This window comes from Thecamonas trahens (genome assembly GCF_000142905.1).
Source record: "Thecamonas trahens ATCC 50062 unplaced genomic scaffold supercont1.33, whole genome shotgun sequence".
Classification (NCBI taxonomy): Eukaryota; order Apusomonadida; family Apusomonadidae; genus Thecamonas; species Thecamonas trahens.
In genome coordinates this window covers 94,212-115,367 of record NW_013657647.1, presented here as the reverse complement: position 1 = coordinate 115,367, position 21,156 = coordinate 94,212, and the positions used below count along the sequence as shown (strand labels likewise).

The window sequence follows — 21,156 nt, the reverse complement described above, 5'->3', positions numbered from 1 at the left end:
CCGATCCCGACTCCCGACCTCGATCCCGATTCCGATCCCGACCCCGATCCCGATCCCGACCCCGACCCCAATTCTGATCCCGACCCCGACCCCGACCCCGACCCCGATCCCGACCCCGACCCCGACCCCGACCCCGACCCCGACCCCGATCCCGACCCCGACCCCAATTCCGATCCCGACCCCGACCCCGACCCCGACCCCGACCCCGATCCCGACTGGGCACAACCTGACTCCACCCCGCGCCCTACCACCACCACCACCACCACCACCACCACCACTACCACCGCACCACTACCACCACCACCGCACCCACTACCACACTCACTACCACCACACTCACTACCACCATACCAAACCAACACAGTACATACCAGGGACGTATGTCGACACCTCCGCCCGCCCCACCTCCGTTGCCGGCGGGAGTCCTGGGTACCGTTATGGAGGAGGGCTCGGCGGCTGCGGAGCCTTCGGGTATGGCGCCCAATGGCGTACTCACTGCGGCACAGCAGTCAAAGCTCGATGAGGATCTGGTACGTGGTGTGGATGGAGACGACGTGCTGTGTTTGTTGTGTGTGTTGTGTGTGGGCGTGTGCGGGCGTGCGCGGGCGTGTACTGACTATGGTGTGTGATGGTGGTCGTGATGGCATGGTCGCTGGCCATGGTGACGGCACGGGTGTGGTGGCCATGGTGACGGCATGGTCGCTGGCCATGGTGACGGCACGGGTGTGGCCATGGTGACGGCACGGATCACGGCAATTATGGCGGTGGTCGCGGTCGCTGGTCGTGGCGACGGCACTGGCTGGATGGCAACTGTATTGCTGATGACGCCCACCCGTTCGGGCTCGATCACACGTACAGATTCAAGTTCGACTGGAGAACGAGCGTTACTTGCGGAAGCACCCCGAGCTACACGCCATGCTTGACGTCTTTTCCCAGCGTGTACTGAGAGAACGCCCGAGCGATCTGTCCAGCTTTGCGGCGTCCTTCTTTTCCGATCCAGACCTGCAGTCCGTGGTAGAGGACAGTATGCAGTAGTCACCCACCAAGTCAGGGCACGGCACTGATCTGCACGGCCCTGCACTATGCCGTACAGGTCGGTGCGGCTTAGCACGACTTGGTCAGGTTAGGCTGTCGAAATTGACCAGTTCATGCCTACCTGTCAATCTCCCGCATCCATCAGCTGTGTTGCCCAAACTCATCAGCCCATCTCCTTCTGTGTCACCTGGCGCCCTTAGGGACGTTAGCACTCTCAAGTGACCGCGACGGTATCGATTGTCGATCGCGGGTCTACGAGACATGCCTAGCTCTCCCTAGCGGCGGCATGGTATGTAACCCCCCCCCCCCCCCTTGTCTTTGGGTTAGCGGGTCAAACCAGGGATATTGAGGTGGTCACCCGCACCACCTGTCGCCAGCGTGACCCCCCCCCCCCCCCCCCCTCCCCCCCCTTCACCCCTACACGTCTTACCTTTTCACGCGGAGAGTGAGGGTATCTGTTTGTGTCGTCGAGAATCCTCCCCGCGCATACCCTTGCCCATCGGCACAAAGTCTTCTGAGCTGCGGGTGAGCAGAAGAGCGTCAATTTGGTGACCAACCTTTACATCGGCCTCAACCCCCACATCGACCATGTCTGAAGCAAACGTGACTTCTGGCATGGTGTATCTCTCCCCGTCGTGGTCGTCACGCAAATGGTATGTCATACGCTTCGCTAGCGTGAGCAGGGTGGTGGGGGGATGTGTGGGGTGCGGCACCCGCAGACGCAGGTCATCGGTAATTGGCGCGGACTAACGCCTTTCAAAATATTGGTATGTGTCAACAGGATTCCTCACGCCATGCATGTCTGCGGGTCAACGGTTACGCTTGTCCCGTTACACCACAAGGCCGAGACTGCCATGTGTGTTGACCTTAGGGAGTACCATGTCATGCCGCATGATGCTGCCGGGGCGCCAGTTGACTCGGCTGGGTTTATGCTCCGGCATCCTCAGAATCAGAACGGAGATGTCCTGCTCTCGGGACGCAGCGAAGACGAGGCCAAGGAGTGGATCCGGGTCCTCGCGGCTGCACCCAACCAAGACCAGCCACCTCGGATCACAACAGAGGCACCCGCGGAAGGCGCTGCTACGCCCAGGAGCCCGCAGACTTCCTCGCTCCTCCTCCCCCTGCCCGGATGGGTGCTGGACGCTGCCTCCCACTACCCCGCCGATGCCAACGTGTTGCTCGAGAACAACAAGCTCTCACTCGCGTGGTACCGCCTGCACTTTGCCCAAACCTCACATGCCAACTTCCTCGGCGAGAACGTGAATGAGAAGGGTGAACACGTGGTGATTTCGGTCATGAGGTCGGGCGAGCGACGGATCCGTGCCATCGTGTGGACAACGGCGAGCGTCACACCGCTGGAGATTGCGACCACCAAGAAGTTCAAGTCGTTCAAGCGTGACCTCAAGACAGTCCTCCTCGAGTTTGATCCCCAGGGCCTGGGCAAGAAGCACAGCAAGTTTCGCAACGTCACCGGCAGCCGCGTCGCCAACGCACTCGTGCGAATCGAGGACGCGCTCTTCCCGCGACAGCTCGCAGTCACCGTTCTTTTTGCACGAGCCGACCAGCAGTACTCATCGCAAATCCTGGGCAACTCTGTTGTGCTCGACAGCAGCAACGAGGACGTGGACGCCCAAGGCGACCAGACGGGTTCCAGCGACGGCATCGCCGCGTTCAAGGACTTTCTCTCACTCCTAGGCACCGAAGTCGAGCTCAATGGCTGGGACGGCTACGCCGGGCAGCTCGACACGTCGGCGGCGGCGCGGACGGGCAAGACGTCGTACTTTACCACGGTCGGCGCCACTGACATCATGTTCCACGTCGCGCCACTCATTCCGGGCTCACAGATCCGGCGTGCTGTGCGGCTCAAGGCCAACATTGCGGCCATTGTGTTCTTGGAGAGCGCGAACACGAGCGTCCAGCTCGATCTGATCATGTCATCGCGGACGTGCACAATCCTGGCGGTGGCTCCGAGCCCATCCGTTCCGGGCGCGTACATCTGCCAGACCGCACGGCGGCGCGAGGCGACCGGGCACTCGTGCCTCCCGAGTGCAACGGCATACCCGGCGGGCCATCCGTCACTCGCCGGCGCGCTGCTCGCGTCGCTCGTTAACGGCATCCATTCTGCGTTGCGGAGGTTCCCGGTCCTTGTTCGTGAGCTGAGCAACGTCCGGCGTGCTGTGTACGAATCGCTGGTCATGGCGGTTTCTACTTCCTCGCCCGGGTTTGAGCTCGGCCCATCGTCGGGCAATCCAGTTGATGTCGCAAGCATGCGCGTGCTGGCGCCCATCATTGGTGCCAACAAGAGCGGGGCACGTCGCTCGGCCGTCCGCCGCGCCCTCGGCCTGGCCAAGGTGGCCGTGCAGACGACGCCTGTCGTTTCGTACAAAACGTCCGTATTACCGGATGGGACATTTGGGACAACATGGTGTACTTTGCCGATGTGCGTGGCCTCCACACCCACAACGTCCTCCAGTCGGTTTCTGCGTCTCGGACGCTCGTCTCGGGTGCGATTTCTTCGTTCCGCATTGTGCGTTCGCTCGGCGTTGTCATTTTCCGTGGCGGTGTGGGCAAGCGCGCGGCCAAGACGTCGATCCAGTACGCGTACCTCTCAAGCATCGGACCGGCGGTTACACACACGCTGGACAAGACCAAGAGCGCAACGTGCTTTGACATGCTCGTCACCAAAGGCGGGACGGCGATGCTGGCCGTGGCAGTCAAGTCGACCATCCGCATTTTTGAGTGGGTCCATGGCCTCTTTGTCCTCTCGACCACGCTCAAGCTTGAGCAGCGCCCAATTCGGGTCTCGTTCTTCTCGTCCGGGCGGCTCTCGCTCGTTCTTCCCTCGGGCTTTATCGTCATCCACCCTGTCACTGGCAAGTACTGCAAGCTTTTGGCCGAGCCTCAGGCTGAGGATGAGATTGCCATTGGCGACAACGCACAGACCACCGAGCTTGACTTGGATGAGCCGTCGTCGCACGTCCTCATCACTTCCCGGTTTTCTTCGGTCCTCATTGACGCCGACAGCGGGCGGAGCGCGCACAGCATCATGCCGCACATCTCGTGGATTCGCGCACCGCATCGCATTGCCACGCTTGGGCCGCATGTCATTGGCATCTCGGGCGCCTCGATCGAGGTTCGGCTAGCGTGCAGCGGCGCGTTCATGCAAGCCACCGACTTGCCGCAACCAATCGTCGCGCTTGTCTCGACGGGTGACTCGCTGTTCTTGGCCTCGGCGTCCGGCAAGACCAAGTCCGCCACCGTGTACCAAGTGTATCTTGCGCCGACTCTGCTGCCGATTGCGACTCGGCTCGCTGTCCGCGATCCTGCTCCTTGTGACGCCGCCCCACACACTGACTCGACTCCATGGCTCTCGTGCGTGGTCGAGCCCGAGACGTTTTCGTCGAGCCAGACGTCGCAGGTCTCATCGACCACATTTGCATCGACTCGGTCATCGCTTGAGACCTTGTCGCAGCACTCGGACAACTCCTCACTAGAAAAACTCGTCGGCGACGAGCTGCTGAGCTCTGGCGAGTCTGGAGATATTTCCAGAACGATCGACGCACTCCTCGACAACGGCGCCAGTCACTTGTACAACTTGACGGACGCCACCTTCTCTGCCACAGCATCATTATCCGCGATGCGGCGTCACTCGACGTGTGAGAGCCATCCGTCGTCTTGGCGTGGCACCAGCAGCAAGCTTGAGAATTTGTCGTCGTCCCAGAAACACGCGATCGAGGCGTCCGGTGAAAGCGAGGCTCCGCGCGCTGCTGCATCTGATGACCTGTCGTCACTAGCGGCGACAGAGGCAGACAAGCAAGTTCCCAATTTAGTGCAGGATGCCGACTCGGCCATTGATATGTCCTCGTCGACCAGCTACAACGCGCCGCAACTCGCGCTCATCGGCCCAACTCCACGAAAGCAGGCCTCGCCACCGACGACCGGCGTGTACTCTGTGGCCAGCTCGACCACATCGAGCATGTTATCGGGCGCCTTGCTCTCCCTTTCGTCGGTCCCGCGCACATTTCGGGTCTCTATCGATGCCCTCAACTCGGGCGGTGGGTCATCCTTCTCCGCCAATCCGAGCGAGAGCGACTCGGAGTCTGACAGTTCACACTCTACCATAAAGCGATAGGCAGCATGTGGTTTGATGGCGGCTAGCGTAGGGCTGGCCAGGTCGGGCGCTCTCGTTGAACGATGTGTCATTCTGTTGCCGCTGTCCGGCCGGCCCAAAGCTATCCACTTGCCCCGCCAGACCAGTGACCGAGACACACCCGTCTCGGCACGACCCAGAGTGACCCAGGCGAGGCAGGGTAGGACAAGGGCAAGGAGGCAGCAAACAGGAGCTACATACAAGTATGGCACCTCGGAGTCGGGCGCGAACCCGGTCGAACATGCCGTCTGGAAGCAGGGCGCGGAAGCTGGCATCACCCATGGATAGCTCGGCCAGCTCAACCGCAGGCCGGTCGTGGACGCTAAACGAGCACGTCCTCTTCGTCATCGGATTGGAGGTCTTTGGCCGCGGAGACTGGCGATCCATCGCCACCAAGTACGTGCGGACGCGGAACCCGTCGCAGGTCGCCTCGCACGGGCAAAAGTACTACTCGCGCCAGAAACGCATCACCTCGGGCAAGATTGTCTCGTCGACGGCAAAGTCGGACGAGTCGCTCCACTGGGCATGCACTGATGTCAATATTGTCGACATTCTTGCCAGCCGCGATGCGGAAGGCCCACCCAAGTCGCTGCTCTGGTCCTCGCTTGTCAAGTACGTCCACTCGCCGGCTTATCTCAACGCCGTCACCGAAGATGACGACCCGAACAAGCCTAAGATGTGGTCGCGGACCGAGCACGCCCTCTTCCTCCTTGCCGTCGAAGACTTTGGCGCCGGCGCCTGGGACCAGATTGCAGACTATCTTCCGCGCCGCACCATCCAGCAGATCAAGACACACTCGCGCAAGTTCTACCGTCAATCGCGCGCCCGCGCAAAGAAGCGGGCCGCACAGGCTCAAGCTGCGGCAGAAGGCAAAGTGCCCAAGCGCAAGTCGCGCGGCACCGCTCTCCGCCGTTCCGTCTTTGACATCGACCTTGACTCCCTCAAAATCCAAGAGAACACCGATGATCTCGACATCATCCGCGCCAAGTACCTTGCCCTCCGCGACACGCCCGACGACGTGCCCGAGCCCATCGCCTTTACCCGCGCCCTCGACGCCTCGCGCTACTCGGCACTGCTCATGCGGCTCTCAAAGTCCAATATCGCCAAGCTCACCTACTCGGAGGTCCCATCGTCTATGCCGCTACCACCCGGCATGGAGCATCCGCATGTTCCGGTCATTCCGGCACCGTTTATCTCAGCGGAGACCCAGCAGACGATGCAGGCCGCGTTTGCCGCGGCTGCTGCTGCTGCTGCTGCTGCCCCCGGTATGCCGCCGCCAGTTGCCCCGCCCCCCGTCTCACATCCGTCCGCACGCCCATCGCTGCCATTGAGCACACCGCCGCCCGCCGTGCCCGACCGTGTGCCCGCGGGCGTGGCGGCCAACCGCGTCTCGATGGCTGTCGTGCCCGAGCGCAGACTCTCGGTCTCGTCGCTCAAACGCAAGCGCGCGCCCGAGTCGTCAGACAAAGCTTCACAGCTGCGGATGGAGGAGGATCTGTTACTCTCACTGGCCAAGCGGTCCAAGCCGTTGCCGCCGACCGAGCTCCAGCGCCATCGCTCGAGCCCGGCTTCAGCTATGGGTCCGCCGGCACAGCCGGCCTCGCGCCCGCGCTCCCAGGTCGGCTCTGGAACGCAAACGCCCGTCACTGCCGCTCTCGGCCTGCCGCCCTTCAGCAGAGATGTCTCGCTCGGCCACGTCCCATCGACTGGCGACATCCCGACGGAGCTCAGGGTACTCACCGACGAATCAGCCCGGCTGTCGAACCCCAACATCTCGATCTCGGCCGTTTCGGACGTGCTCCGGCAGACGTACCCCGAGTACGCCATGGGCATGGCGACGTCGTCCTCGCACTCTCTCGGCCACGTTCCTATTGCCGCCACTTCGAGATCGATGGCTGTTTCGCCCATGAATCAGTCCATCGCCATGGACGCCAACGCCCTGCCGCGCACTCTCCCTGACGCGTGGGTCCTCTCATCCAACTCGACAGAGTTCCGCTCAGTCGCCGGCGGCGCTAGCGAGTCACAGGCCGCATCGCAGACCGAGTCACCGGCGGCGATGACTACCTCGGCGTAGGGGTTAGTTTCTACGCGCACGCTTTCGGCGTCGGCTGTGCCGCACCTCCGCCTCTCTGCGCCGGCGTACGCCTCGTCGATGGCTAGTGGCGCACTCACTGTGTCACTGGCCACCGCCTTCCACCCCCATGAAACACGCTTGTGTCATTGCGCGTCGAGCTACATGCATGCACCCTACACATTCACTCGGCCTTGGCCTTCTTCGATGCGGCCTTCTTGGCCTTGCGTGCTGCGCGTGCGGCCTTGGCGGCCTTCTTGGCCTTGGCGGCAATAGCGGCGCGCTTGCTCGCCGGGATGGCGTGGTCGTCAACGGCGTCGTAACCCTTGGTGCTGGCCTTGTTGCCCGACTGGGCCTTCTTGGACTGCGGCTTGGGCGCCTCCTGGCCGCTAAAGCCGCGGAGAATGGCGTGACACTGTTGCACGAGCGGGGCCGAGGTGTGGGTGGCGAGAATATCGTCGACGTTCGACTCGATGGCGTTGAGCGTCTTCGAGTCCAGCTCGGGCTCGGCATCGAACGCCTTGAGCTCCTTGCTGAGACAGAGTCTGGCCTTGGTTGCCGACTTGAGGACGCCGCGCACGGCGTTCGTCTTGTGCTCCTTGGCAGCGAGGAGCGCGGCCGAGCCAAACCACTGGGCGAGCTTGGTGTAGGTGGCGGAGCAGATTTTGGTCCGTGGCTCGGCGTCGAGGACGCGCGCAACCATCTTGGACATGCGGACAAGCGAGACGGTGAGGTCCAGAAAGTCGCGGAGGATGCGGAGGTTGCCACACTTGCCAAGGAGGGAGACAATCTCCGGGAGCTTCATGTACGGTGCCGTGGGGAACGAGGTGAAGAGCTTCTGGAGGAAGACCTGTGCGTCGTGGACATGGCGCTGGCCGGAGCGAACAAGCTCGGTCATCATCTGGACAAGCATGCCACCAAGCTTGTCGCACAGCTCCTCGCGCTCGCAGCACGACGGCGCGGTGGTGCGGGCACCAAGCCAAAGAATGAGCTTGCTCGCTTGCTCGCGGACGTGGCGCGAGCGGGCGCTGTTGTTCTTGCCAAACAGTGTCGAAAGAATGACCGAGGCCCGGAGCGCAGCCTCGGGCGTGCTGATCACCACCTTGACCTTGACAAGAACGCCGATAGCGGTCGAGATGGCGTTCGTCAGGTCGCTGTTTGCATTGCCAAGGCCCTTGGTCGCCGTCAGCCCGTCCATGAGAGGGAGCACGAGCTCGAGGACAAGCGGCGTCGGCGGCATGGCCTTGACCAGAGCCGTCACAAACTTGATGACCCGCATCTTAAAGTGGATGTAGCCAATGACCTTCTGCTCCTGTGCCCGCTTACGGTACTTCTTGTTCGACGACTTGAAGACCTGCGAGAGAAGGTCGTCGATGCGCAACATCTCCTCGTCAGTCGCCGCTGGAAGCGAGGCCGACGACGACGACGACTCGGCGCCATCGTCCGAGCCATCGTCCGAGTCTGAGCCTGAGCCCGAGCCCGAGCCTGAGCCCGAGCCCGAGCCTGAGCCCGAGCCCGAGCCTGAGCCCGAGCCTGAGCCCGAGCCTGAGCCCGAGTCGGAACCCGAGCCAGACATGTTCTTGAGGCCCGACATATCGACGGCCTCACTGGCCTCGTTGGCATCCATGCCGAGGGTGTGTGCCAGCTCGGGGTTGTTGGCAGCGTGGCGAAGAATGAGCTGGCGGCGCATGGCGGCCTCGTCATCGGCCGAGAGACCCGGCATGCCAGCAATGCGCGAGGCCTTGATCGAGTTGTCCGAACCGTCGTCACTTGCCGAGGCGGACGCGTCCGACTCGTCGTCATCTGAGCCGATCTCCATGTCGTCCATGTTGTCCTCAAAGTCGACGTCGCCGCCATCGTCCATCTCGTTGAGCGCCTCGGCCACGTTCTGCGAGATGACGCCGGCAAAGATGTCGAGGGCACCGGCGTTAACGACGGGGCCGAGCATGGGTGCAATGGTGAGGGCAGCCGTACGGACAAAGGCCAGGTCCGAAGCGTTGATGGCAACGATGGCGTCGGCGATGACATGGAAAGGGTTCGGCTCGTCCTTGCTCGTCGGCCCGAACGGGAGCTTGGAGAGGATCTTCTTGGTCGGCTTGGCGTTGGCCAGCAGCTGGACGGTGGCCTGGGCCGTGTCGCGGAGGACGTCAACGAGATCCCGAGACGGTGCGACGGCGAGGGCCACACCGAGAGCGAGGTTGAGGGAGTGGAGGGAGTGGAGGGCGCACACAACCGAGTGGTCGATCTTGGAGCGGCCAAAGAGCTTGGAAAAGGCATGCGTCGTTGTGGCGGTGAACGGGGCGACCGAGGTGACCGAGTCGAGGACAGCGAGGGCCGATTCGGCAGCGGCATCAGCAGCAGTGCCGGAGACAGACATGACATTGTCGATCGAGGTAAGAGTGGGGAAGACGGCGCCACGGAGGGTGTCGAGCGCAACGCAAACCCACAGCTCGTCATGCGCCATGGAGACACCCACAAAGCGCTCTGACCAGGTCCGGGCCGACCACTTGGCCTCGTGCGAGGTCTCCTCGACAAACGCCACAGACATGAGGATAGAGAAGACGGCGCGGATGGCGACAGTGCGGATGGCCGGCGTGACGAGCATCGAAAAGATGGCCGAGACATCGCGGGTAGTGGCGGATGCACTGAGGTTATGCGGCAGCTTGGCAGCAGTGATGGCTTTGGCGGCGGCCTTGGCGGCGGTGGCACGGTCCTCGACCGGGTCGCTGTCAGCGGCGCTTGAGGTGACGGTGAGCTTGCCCATGACGCTCATGGCGACAAGCGCCCGGAGGATGGCGTCGGACGAGCGGTCGGTGGCAGTGGCGATGGTGCTGACAAGGATATCAATGGCGGCGATGACGTTGGCTTCGTACACGGCGACTGACCGCGGGGACTGGCCAATGCCAGAGGCGGCATTCTTCCACATGCTGGCCATCGGCGGGCGGACCGACGAGATGGCAGCGATGCGGGTGGCGATGGCGACGTCAAAGACCGAGGCACCCATGATGCGCGAGGCGCGCTCGCGCTCGGGCGCGGCGGCGGCATAAAGCTTGGCCTGCTCTGCCAGCGGCGGCCGGGCCGGGGTGAGCAGGACTGAGAGAATGGGCTCAAACTCAGTGGTGGCCTCTGCGGCATGGGCCTCGATGATGTCGAGGAGTTTGCGGACAGCAGCGAGCGTGTTGCGGTTGGCGACAGGGTGGGTTGCGTGGATGACGCCGGCGAAGGTGTCAATCAGCTCGTGCATGCGAAGGAGAGCGGCGACGCCGGCCGAGGTGGCAGCCTCGGTGTTGCTAAAGGCCTCGACAAAGGCGACGGCAAAGCTGGTGAGCGAGCGAAGGGCACCTTCAGACGTGATGAAGCGCGATTGCTTGGCGACGGCGGCCATGACGTCTGTGGGGAGCGAGTCGATGCCGCAAGTCTCGGCAAGGGCCACTAGGTTGGCCGAGAGCGCTGAGATGTACGGGAACGGGATGCTGGTCGAGGTGCCAACGACCGCGGAGATCATGATGCGGATGTTGCTGGAGGAGAAGAGCAAGGCCGGAGTCAATTCGTCGGCCGAGGTGCCAGAGCGGAACCAGCTTGGCGAGAGCACCGGGGCCCAGTCCATGGACGAGTCGGTCCGAGTAAGGGTGACGAGCATGTTGACGAGTGGGGCGGTGAAGGACCGCGGCGTACCGCCGAGAGCGTCGGCGAGGCTCGGCACGACATGGGAAATAACCTTGCCGGGCTCGTTGGAAACGAGCGAGATGAGCTCGCGGATGACGAGGTCGCCAGCGAGCAGGAGACTCACTTCGTTGACGACCGAGCGGTTGACGAGGTTGACGGTGCGGCGGAGGATCTTGGCGTCGAGGCCGACAACGTCAAAGACACGCTTGGCAACCTCAGCACGGGCCTTGGCCTTGGCGCCGTCGGGCACGAGGCCGTTGAGTGCGACAGTCGTGCCGTGAATGACCGCGAGAACGGCAAAGACGTCACGGTACCGCTGATCGCGGCGCTCCGACGGTGTGTATCCGCCCTTGTCCGACTCCTCCAAGTTGACGAGCTCAGCACGGATGTTGAAGGTCGTGGCAAGCTTGGCAGCCGAAGCGAGTGGCGAGTCTGCGCCAGACTCGATGACGTCGTTGATGGCGAGAGTGGTGAGCGTCGAGAGTGTGGCGGAGTAGCCCTGGCGGGCACCCTGCGACGATGAACCCATACCACGGACCAGGCGCTTGACAACGTACTCCACCAGGGTCGTCACGTCCTTAGCAGGCGAATCGACCCGAGCCTTGGCAATGAGCGAGACAATGCCGTGCGCGGCGTGCGCCCGGGTCTTCTGCGAGAGTGAGGTCAGATCCCAGAAAAACGGCAGCGACTGCTGGACGAGCGTCGACCGGAGCTTGGCGAAGGCCTTGGCCTTGGTGGAGTCATTGACAGTACCTTTCGACACCTTAATCACACCGGCCTTGTTGTTGATCTGCTCCTCATACGCCTCAGACTCCCAGCTCCATTCGTTCCGTGCGTTGAGGCCATGCGTGGCCACAGCTGCCAGCATGTCGTCGACAGAGACGCCGCCGGCTCCGACGACGGATGAAACAGACGCCACCGCCGCCGAGCCTTGGCTCCCGTCCGGCCGCTTGCGCTTGTTCTGACCAGTCAATCCCATAGCTACTTGTCCACACTATCTAGTCCTTGCTGATCGAGTTGTGCCGATCTTCAAAGTCGCGTTGCACTCGGTGTCGATGAACGAGAGAGGGGTTACCTCCCCTCCCTCGCTTGCTCCCGCTCCGAGATGAGATGGATGGAGGATGGATTGGTGAGTGAGTGTGTGGGGGGTGGGGGGTGCTGTGGGTGCAGGCGATAAATTTTTATACCCTCGAGCGACTGCCACCACTGTACTACCCCGAGCCCTACAGCGTCAGTCCCCCATCCACGAGTCATCCACGTTTGGTCCATCAATCCCCATCCATGGGCCATCTCGCCATTTCATTCCCCTCCCACAACTGGGCTGTAGGCCAGGTTGGTCGACGTGTCACGTGCACGTGCTCGCTGATCGACTCATCCCTTTACGGTGAGCGCGGCGTCCAGAATCCAGTACAGAGTGGCGTGCCACCACTTGCGCGGCCACGCCGACCAGCAAGCTCGCCCGTCGCAAGAAGATCCACTACGTCTTCGCGCTCTCCCGCCCGGCGGCCGCTGTGTTCAACTCTGTTATGCTCTCCTTCCCGATTGTCGGGGTCATCAACGACAAACTCCGTACCGTCCGCGCCCGCTGCTCCTCCGGATCCGTCTACGTGTCGGCCGCCATCACGTGCGGGTACGCCTCCCATCCCAAGCCGCAGGCCAAGCAGGTGTCGCGCAGCGTCGGGCGGTAACCTGGAAGTCAAGCATCGTCGAGTTGCTCACTATGAATGGCATGTGCAATTGCGTCCGAACGACCATGCCGTCAAGGGTTCCACGACTCTCGCCAGAGTGAAAAGAACAATGCTTCTCAGGCAGTCCAGCATGTTTAAAACGGCGAACGGCACGGAGGGATGGGAAGCCAGCTCGGAGTGACAGACAACCATCTCGACGACTCAACGGACACGTCGACTCTGACGTCGACACAAGGACAGGCACAACGACGGGCACAAGGACACACATAGTTACCCGTGACGGAGACCTGAATCATGCCGAGTGCAGAGACGGTGACGGCGCGGGCTCAAGCTGACGCAGCTCGGGCACAGGCGTTCCGGGAGGCGAGGACGGCCGAGGCCCGATTGAGGGCGACGTACGATGCAGAGCGAACAAGTCGGAGGAGAGCAGCGGCGGTGGCGAGGCGAAAGGCGCGGAGTGCCGCTGATGCTGTGGCAAGAGCAGAGGCGGAGCGCCGTGCAGCGGAGAAGCCTATCGAGCGAGAGCGTGCTCGGAGGGAGCATGCTGAGCAGAGAACGGCGCGGAAGGCGGCCAAGGTAGAAGCCCGCATCGCTGCCCAGAAAGAGGCCCGACGCCGCGCAGAGGACGAGGTAGAGGCTCGAGTTGCGGCAAGGGCGGCTGAGGACGCGGCGCTGGTAGAGGCCAAGGCCGCGACTGTGGAGATGCGTCAGGCGCGGGCAGTGGCTCGTGCTCGTGCGGCCGAGGCGGCGGCGGCTAGCGACAAGGCGCGGGCGGCCGAGTGGGAGGCGGACAAAGTTGCCCGGCGTGAGCGGCAGGCTGCCGCCGATGCTGGCCATGCACAAGCTGTTGAGCGTCGCAGGGCAGAGTGGGCAGCCGCCGATGCGGCTCGGATCGAAGCCCGGGCCGCGCTCAAGGCGGCTCGCGCCGAGGCCGACCACGCCGCCACCGAAGCCTACGAGGCTGAGACCGAGGCGCTGCGGCTCGAGCGCGAGCACAAAGATATGATGCATGCCCAGGCCGTCGAGGCCGAGGCGATCGAGCGCGCCGCGCGCCGTGAGGCCAACGACGCTGCCAGTGCCGCGGCTTACCGCGACAAGTGGGAGTTGCGGCGCGAAGCGCGGCGCACCGCCGACGACGCCCGCGCTGCCGAGCGCGCAACGGCTCCAGAGGCCAAAGCAGCGCGTCGCCAAGCCGCCGACGAAGCATATGCTGCTGCACGCCGCGAGGCGCACGAAGCCATGGCGGCCGAGCGTGCTGCGGCCGACGCCGAAGCTGCTGCCGCCCGTGCTGCAGCCAAAACTGCGCGTGCCGAAGCGAGAATGGCTGCTGACGACGCCGCAGCGGCGAGCACAGCTGAGCGTCGCGCTGCTCGCGCTGCTGCCGATACCGAGCGCGCGGCCGAGCGCGCGGCGGCCCGGTCCGCCGCCGATGAAGCTGATGCTGCTGCCCGCGCCGCCGCTCTGGCGGCTGCTGCGGAGCGAAAGGAGGCTGTCCGGAACGAGCGCACTGTAGAGCGCCCTGCTGCCAAGGCTGCGCTGCGCGAGGAGCGGGCGGCGGCCAAGGCTTCCAAGGCCGAAACGCGGGCCGCTGCCGACACACAGCGCGAGCGCAACAGGGCTGCGACGAAGCAGCAGCGTCGTGAAGAGCGCGATGCACGGTGGGCGGCGGCAGCGGCGGCACGGGCTTCGGCCGATACGGCGCGGCAGGCGACTCGCAAAGCTGCGGACGAGCGGCGAGCCGAGGCGGCTGAGAACCGACCGGGATTATTGAGGACTTCTCGAGCCGCTGCTGACTCGCGCAAGGCAGCACGACGAGCAGAAGCCGCAGCGCAGCGGGCCGAGGCCCGCGCTCAGGCCGATGCAGCGGCGACGGCGGCCAAGTCCGAGTACGCGCAGCTGCGATCAACGGTGCGAGAGCAGGTGAAGGAGGCTCGAAAGCGTGATCGAGCTGCCGCTGATGGGGAGGCGAGACGCCAGGCAGCGGCGGCTCGTGAGGAGCGGCGGCGCCACCGCGTGGCGCGCCGGGCTGCCCGGGCCGAGCGGCAAGCTGCAGCCCAGGCGACAGAAGACGCGCGGCGCAGCGAGAAGGACGCACGCCGGGCCCGGACCATCGATGCTCTGCGAAACATCAACCGGCCGGTGCTTGCTGCGCTGCTCTCGGTCATCTCGCCGTTTGCTCGGGGCAAGCGCAAGGCCATGGACGCTGCGCGGGCGCTGGGCTTGGCGACGGTCGCCGGGCTTGACGCAGCGGTTGTGGGTGCAGCCGACGTCGTCCGCGGCTCAGCTGCTCTGGCCGGTAGGGTGGCAACGCCTGTCGGCCGATCGGTTGTGGACGCGACCCGCGCGACCGGAAACGTCATTTCGGACGTGGTCCACGATACCAGGAGTCTGGTGCGTGCGGTGACTGTCCCCCCAGTCCGCGCGGCTGTCGACGCCACAGCTGTGGCTACGGCGACTGTCGCCGACACGGCAACGGCCGTCGCCCGGGTCTCCAAGGATGTGACTGGCGCTGTCGGCCGGACGGTGGTCGATGCTGGGCGCAAGCCGGTGCGCGCTGTGGCCGATGCTGGGCGCGTGATGGGTCGCGGAACTGTCGACACTGCGGCTGTTATTGGTGGCACAGCGGTGGCTGCGGCCGTGGCCACCGGGTTGGGGGTGGGTGCTGTGGCACGTCCAGTTGGACGCGCCGTGGCTGATGCTGCGGCCGCCACTGATCGAGCCGTCCACGATGCTTCCGCCGCAGTGATGCGGACCATCCAAGACGTCGCAGTCATCACCGAAGCCTCGGTGACGTCGGCAGCTTTGCCTGTTGCTGGCGGTGTTCGGCGCGGCGTGCTGGCGGTCTCGCGAACTGGGGCCGACACCGCCGGCGCGGCTGCGCGCGGCGTCGGCCGCGGAACGACTGATCTGGTGCGGTCCTCGGTTCAGCACGTGGCTGTGCCTGTTGGCCGGGTGGCGCGAGACGCAGCAGAAGCTGTGGCGGGCGGGGCAGCCCAGGCCAGCCGTGTTACCGGTCGAGCGGCGCGAGATGCGGCTTCGGCAGCGGTGCACTCGGCGCGAGTGGTGGCGGTCCCGATTGGGAGGGTAGCGGAGGACGTGGCGTCGACCGTAACGCACGTGGCGGCTGATGTGGCACGACCTGTGGTCCGGACTGCGGTTGATGCCGGTACATTGGTGGCTCGCGGCTCGGCGATTGCTGGCCGGACAGCGACTCGAGTGGTCGGTGATGGGTCAATGGCAATTGTCGACGGCGCAGCTGCTGTGGCGCGGCCAGTCGGGCGGGGAGTTGTCGACGTGTCGCGATCAGCGGCCCATGCCGGGTCCACCGTCCTGCGCCCTGTCGGTCGCGGTGCGACAGACGTGGTCACCCATGTTGTGCCAGGCGTGGCGCTTGCAGGCGGACGCGCGGTGGTGCGAGCCGGCTCGGGCGTGAGTCATGTCGCGGTCCGCGGCGGCGCGGTGGTCGATAGGGCGGTGATTGCGCCTGTCACGCATGCGACGGGGACTACGGTGCGCAAGGCCGGGCGGGTGGTCGGCGGTGCTGCGGTGGTGATCGGCGACGAGACGGCTTACGTGGCGCGGCGAGCTGGGCTCGGCGTTCAGGGTGCGCTGCGTCCTGTCGGACGCGGAGTGGCGGACGTCGGTCGCAGGGTGGGCGGCGCCACGGCGTCGGGGGCGCGGGTGGTCGGATCTCAGTTTGCGGACGCTGTGGAGGCCGGTGCAGACGTTGCTGTTCGGGTCGCGCGGCCTGTGGGCGAGGTTGTTGTCGATGCCACCGAGGTTGCTGTGGGTGGCGTAGCCAAGGGCTCGCGAGTTGTTGGACGTGGCGTGGCCGACGTGGCTCGCGGCGCTGGCCACGTCACGTCGGACGTGCTGCGGCCGGTAGCGCGGACAGGTCAAGATGTGCTGGTCACGACAGCACATGTTGGCGAGACGGCGGCGATCAGGGCTTCGCGCGGCGTTTCCGACGCCGGCGGGCTCATCGCCGATGGAGCTGTCGCCGTGGCTCGTCCGATCGCCGCCGGCGCCAAGGCCAGTATCGCTGCTGGTGCCAAGGTTGCAGCGGCAGTCAACCCGGTCGCGGCCCTCGAGCGCTACGCCGATGCTGTGGTCGAGAGTTCCGGTCCGTCGGTGAGTGTAGCCAGCGAATGATAGAAAAGAAGGCATGTGGAAGAGGCGGCGATCGGGAGTGAGTTGGGTTGAGGAAGGGGGGCGAGTGTGGTTGTATCGGCTTTGCGAGTTGAGTCGGTCGAGGCGACGCAGCACGGGTCAGGGTGGTGGTATACTCAACTCGGGCAGCTGGGCGAGCAGAGGGGGAAGAAGTCAATTCAAGCAGAGCACGAGAAGTAGTATAGCCGTAGCAATATTATATCATAGTCATGGCGGCAGGAGGTGCAGCAGCAGCATATGCTAGGCTTCCGTTTGCTGGCCACTCGGTGGCCTTCTCGCCGTATGACGGCGAATTGGTGGGTGTGGCCACGGCACAGCACTTTGGCATTGTCGGGCAAGGCAGTGCTGTGTTTTTTCGCTACGATCCGGCTTCAGGCAGTTTGATGCCGATCGGACTGCCGCTGCAGACAAAGGATGGCATTTACGATCTGGCGTGGTCAGAAGCTTGTCATGGCCATGTTCTCACCGCTGGTGCTGATGGCATGCTGCGGCTGTATGATGTGTTTGCTGGCGGCGCTGGTGCTGGCGAGAGCGAGCTGATGATGGATGGCCGACCGGGGGCGGAGACGACGCCGCTAGCGGGATGGACCGGGCACGAGGCTGAGGTGGCGTCTGTGGCGTGGTCGCCGCTGAGCAAGACTTGCTTTGCGTCGGGATCGTGGGACGCTACGCTGCGGGTGTGGGACCCGAATGCGGCGGCGCCGATATTGAGCTACACCGACTTTAAGTACTGTGTGTACACAGCGGCGTGGGCGCCGCACTCGCCCACGCTTTTAGCTGGATGCTCGGGTGATGCAACGCTGCGGCTGTTTGACACCAAGACGCCGGGCGGAGCGGTGCTGACGCTGCCGGCACACGACTTTGAAGTTCTCTCGTGCGACTTTAACAAGTACGCGGAGCATGTGATGGTGACGGGCTCTGTGGACACCAGCATCGCGCTGTGGGACGTGCGGGCTCCGCGGGCGCCGACCGCGGTGCTGGAGGGCCACTCGCTGGCAGTCCGGCGGGTCCTCTTTTCGCCGTTCTCGGAGCACTTGCTGGCGTCGGCCGGCTACGACATGGCGGCCATGGTGTGGGACTTGTCAAGCGTGGCGGCGACGGGCACGGCGACCATTCTGCAGCGGCTGGAGCATCATAGCGAGTTTGTGGTTGGGCTCGACTGGTCGCTCTTTCTGGACAATGTGCTGGCGACTGCCGGGTGGGACGACTCGCTGTTTGTGTTTGGTGTGGGCGACGATCCGGGGCGGGTGCGGCCGGCGGTGCCGCTGTGAGTCTCGCTGCTCAGCTACATGGCGTCAGCAGCGGTGGCGATATCGAGGAGGCGGGCGTAGGCTGCGGCAGCATGAGGGTCCGAGAGCGCACCGAGGACGACGTAGTCGACACCTGCGGCGGCGGCAAGCTCCATCAACTCGGGCCCATTGCCGCTGGCGATCTGGTCCGGGCCGAGGTCGAGAGCCACCGACCGGCCGCGCTCGTGCAGCTCAGCGACGGTCCGCATGAGTGCCGAGACTGTTGCGCACGACGCGAGCGTAAGGGTGACGACCGAGTACTTGTTGGCGACTTGGACCTGGTGCTCCGGCTGCGACCAGTTGGTGCCTGCGGTGGCGTGGCTTGGTGCAACAACGTGCCTGCGATTGCGCGGGTGCTTTGTGGATCGGCCAAAGAGCGCCGCCGGCTCGTCGGGCGCGGTGCCTGTCTGGGCCTTGGCGTCGCGGGCGAGGTTGGAGAGCGGCGGCGGGGCGCTAATTTTGGGCGGCGGGGCGCCGTCGACGATGCTGGCGGCAGCCGACTTGCGGGCACGCCGCGAGCGACGGCTCTTGGACGACATAGGCGAGGTTGGAGTGACCGGAGACCTGGGCGAGGCCGGCTCGTCGTGGCCGACAGCGCGACTGCTGGGCTTGCGGCGCCGACGCGAACCGCTTGTGGAGCGGTTAGAGGCGACTGACGCGTTGCTTGAAGTCCCGCCGCTGCTGCGGACACGAACAAGGGCATGGTCGTCGTCAGCAAATCGCGGTGACATGCTTGTGGCCGATGCCGGCGACGTCGCGGCTCCGGGCGCGGTCGAGACCGCGACGCAGAACCCAGGGTCCGCCGCCGTGAGCGCATAGCCGTCGTCGTCGGCGGTAGCAAACGGCTGGATGATACCAGTGACGGCGTCCGTGTTGAGGACCTTGGACTTGTAAACGCTGAGCAGGTCAGCGGCCGAGCGGAGCTGCGTCTTGGACGACGACGAGTTCGAGCCAACCCCAGTCGGGAGCAGGCCACAGGACGCAGCACCGGAGACGTCGTAGCGCCGGATGCGGGCAATGTAGGCGGCATCGGGCTCGGCCTCGACCCAGAGCTTGAGGGCCGGGCCCGGACGCGGAGGTGCGCGGACAGGCGGACTCGCAACGGCCACTGCAGCCTCATCGAGGAGCGAGACGACGCCATCGAGAGAGTCGAGCTTGGCGGGAAGGTAGCCGTTGGCGGGCGATGCGATGCCAAAGGCGGCGCCCATGCGGTCGGCGAGCGCGGCGCCAAAGGCAGCATAGACGTCGGGCACGACAGAGAGTAGATTGGCTTTGGGTGTGCGCGGGACAAGCCAGACTCGCCGCTGTCGGAACTTGGCGCCAGTGGTGAGGCCAGCGGAGACGAGCGGGATGACCGGAATGGGAACGCGGGCGGTGGTGGAGAAGCGGGCGGCGAGCCAGTCGAGGTACGGCAGGCCCGGAAGTCGCGGGACAGGCTGCGGCGCCGCGCGCATACAGGCGCGAAGGACCGCGAGCGATACAGCAGCCGTGACAGCAGGCGGGACGCCTGTGGTCGGCTCTGGCTGCGGAACGTGAGTAGCCTCCCACTGTTCCGGGCTCTGTTGCGCGCCGTCCGAGTCGGGCGATGCTGCGCCAGGGCGCTCGGGCATGGGCTCGATGGGCCACGAGCCGACTTGCCATGCTTGCGGCTTGGCGGCGAGTGAGAGGAGCTTGAGGTCAACGGCCTCGAGGTGCAGGTCGGCACCGCGGAGTGCAGTCTCGACAGTGGCGACCGCGTCGTCAAGGCCGTCAAACTGAAGAAGCCCCAGCGGGCGACAAGCCGGGCCCAGCAGCTCGTCAACGATGGCATCAACAGCGGCTGCCAGGCGCTCAGGTGAGACGGTAGGAGCTGGTGGGCGAGGCGCAGCATCATGAGCGTCGTGGTCGGCGGCAGGCGCAGCGGCAGGCCTCGGGGCGTCGGAGCGGCGCTTGTCTTGACGCTTGCGGGCAGAGGAGCGGGATGGTGATGGACGGGCCGACTTGCCCGACTTGCCCGACTTGGGCGAGGAGTTGTGCGGCGAGCGCGGCGAGCGCGCCGGCGCGCCCGACAAGGAGGCGGCAGCGGCGGCGCGAGCGACGGCGTCCTCCTGCGCGAGCTCGGCATGGATGTCGGCCACGTGGCTGGCGACAAGCTCTGCCAGCGAGGAGCCAAGGGTGTGGATCATCCGGCGGTCCTGCGGCGCAAGGAAAATGCCAAGGCGGGCAACCTCGGGCGAGGCAAGGAGAGCAGCGACTGCCGCATCGAGTGAGACTGTCGCCACCTGCTCCAACGAGATGCTTCCAGCAACGCCGCCAAAGAGGCGGTCATCGGTAGACTCTGTGGCCGACGAGTCGCGCTTGCTCCTTGCCGATGAGAGACTGCGGTCAGCCCCGCCACCACCAGCTCCAGACTCGCGCTTCCCGCGCTGCGATGTGCCACCGCTCGCGCCCCTTGCACCTGAAGCGCGGACAGAGGAATGACCCGATGCCGACGAGTTGAGACCGTGGTGCGAGGGCAAGCTGTGACGATGAGACGGCTCTTGGCGGTGAGGAGAGCCGAGCTCGTTGTCCAGAGCCGCGGCAGCAGCAGCCTTTAGCAGCGGAATGACCATGTCCATGAGCAGACGAGGCGCAGTGGGAGAAGCCGAAGCGATGAGGGAGAGGCCTGCAGCAGCCGCGGCGACTTGGGCATCGTTGGCGAGGGCCATAGCCGAGGTAGGAAGGAGCGAGATGCGACAGGGATGGAGCAAGAATGGCGAGCAAGTAGAGGGCGACAATGAAGAAGTAAGGCAGAGAGTATGGATGGTGAGCGATGAGGGAAAGGTGGCGATGAGGTGACGGCCGAGGCAGGCAAAGGGGTCCGGAGGGAGAGAGGCAACCATGTCGTTGACAGCCTCCGAGAGCTTCTCCCCGACTTGGTGTTGATGGAGGTACTGGCTAATGCCCTGCCCCTGTTCTATCTGTTTGTTGTCCATGGTGAGGGAGTGGTGGTGGCTGGTGGCTGGTGGGTGGTGGGTGGTGGGTGGGTGGTGGTGGTGGTGGTGGGGTAGTGGGGTGACTGTAATGGCTGTGCTCTGGTTGGCGGGTAAGTGGTTGGTTGGTGGGGTT

At 64.7% G+C, this 21,156-nt stretch overlaps 7 protein-coding genes across 7 annotated transcripts; 5 read left to right on the top strand and 2 right to left on the bottom strand.

Annotated features, from left to right (window-relative positions):
* Positions 1-437: 437 nt before the first annotated feature.
* Positions 438-1,212, top strand: AMSG_06491 (uncharacterized protein; the record flags this gene model as incomplete). Its single annotated transcript, XM_013900889.1, has 2 exons — positions 438-530; positions 859-1,212. The coding sequence occupies 2 exons, from the start codon at positions 438-440 to the stop codon at positions 1,033-1,035; spliced, it is 270 nt and encodes an 89-aa protein (XP_013756343.1). The 3' UTR covers positions 1,036-1,212.
* A 617-nt stretch (positions 1,213-1,829) lies between these two features.
* Positions 1,830-4,494, top strand: AMSG_11984 (uncharacterized protein; the record flags this gene model as incomplete). Its single annotated transcript, XM_013900981.1, has 3 exons — positions 1,830-3,348; positions 3,387-4,348; positions 4,441-4,494. 3 exons carry the CDS (start codon positions 1,830-1,832, stop codon positions 4,492-4,494), a joined length of 2,535 nt encoding a protein of 844 aa, XP_013756435.1.
* An 816-nt stretch (positions 4,495-5,310) lies between these two features.
* Positions 5,311-7,409, top strand: AMSG_11983 (uncharacterized protein). Its single transcript, XM_013900980.1, has one exon. The coding sequence runs from the start codon at positions 5,391-5,393 to the stop codon at positions 7,257-7,259; it is 1,869 nt and encodes a 622-aa protein (XP_013756434.1). The 5' UTR covers positions 5,311-5,390; the 3' UTR covers positions 7,260-7,409.
* A 31-nt stretch (positions 7,410-7,440) lies between these two features.
* AMSG_06489 (uncharacterized protein) lies at positions 7,441-11,901 on the bottom strand (the record flags this gene model as incomplete). The annotated part of the gene is made up of 1 exon (XM_013900888.1): positions 7,441-11,901. One exon carries the CDS (start codon positions 11,899-11,901, stop codon positions 7,441-7,443), a length of 4,461 nt encoding a protein of 1,486 aa, XP_013756342.1.
* A 547-nt stretch (positions 11,902-12,448) lies between these two features.
* AMSG_11982 (uncharacterized protein) lies at positions 12,449-16,787 on the top strand (the record flags this gene model as incomplete). Its single annotated transcript, XM_013900979.1, has 2 exons — positions 12,449-12,606; positions 13,165-16,787. The coding sequence occupies 2 exons, from the start codon at positions 12,449-12,451 to the stop codon at positions 16,760-16,762; spliced, it is 3,756 nt and encodes a 1,251-aa protein (XP_013756433.1). The 3' UTR covers positions 16,763-16,787.
* Positions 16,788-16,911: 124 nt separating this feature from the next.
* Positions 16,912-18,051, top strand: AMSG_06486 (peroxisomal targeting signal 2 receptor; the record flags this gene model as incomplete). Its single annotated transcript, XM_013900887.1, has 2 exons — positions 16,912-17,251; positions 17,347-18,051. The coding sequence occupies exons 1-2, from the start codon at positions 17,195-17,197 to the stop codon at positions 18,049-18,051; spliced, it is 762 nt and encodes a 253-aa protein (XP_013756341.1). The 5' UTR covers positions 16,912-17,194.
* A 14-nt stretch (positions 18,052-18,065) lies between these two features.
* On the bottom strand, positions 18,066-20,666 carry AMSG_06485 (uncharacterized protein; the record flags this gene model as incomplete). Its single annotated transcript, XM_013900886.1, has 2 exons — positions 18,066-20,474; positions 20,658-20,666. 2 exons carry the CDS (start codon positions 20,664-20,666, stop codon positions 18,066-18,068), a joined length of 2,418 nt encoding a protein of 805 aa, XP_013756340.1.
* Positions 20,667-21,156: the final 490 nt, after the last annotated feature.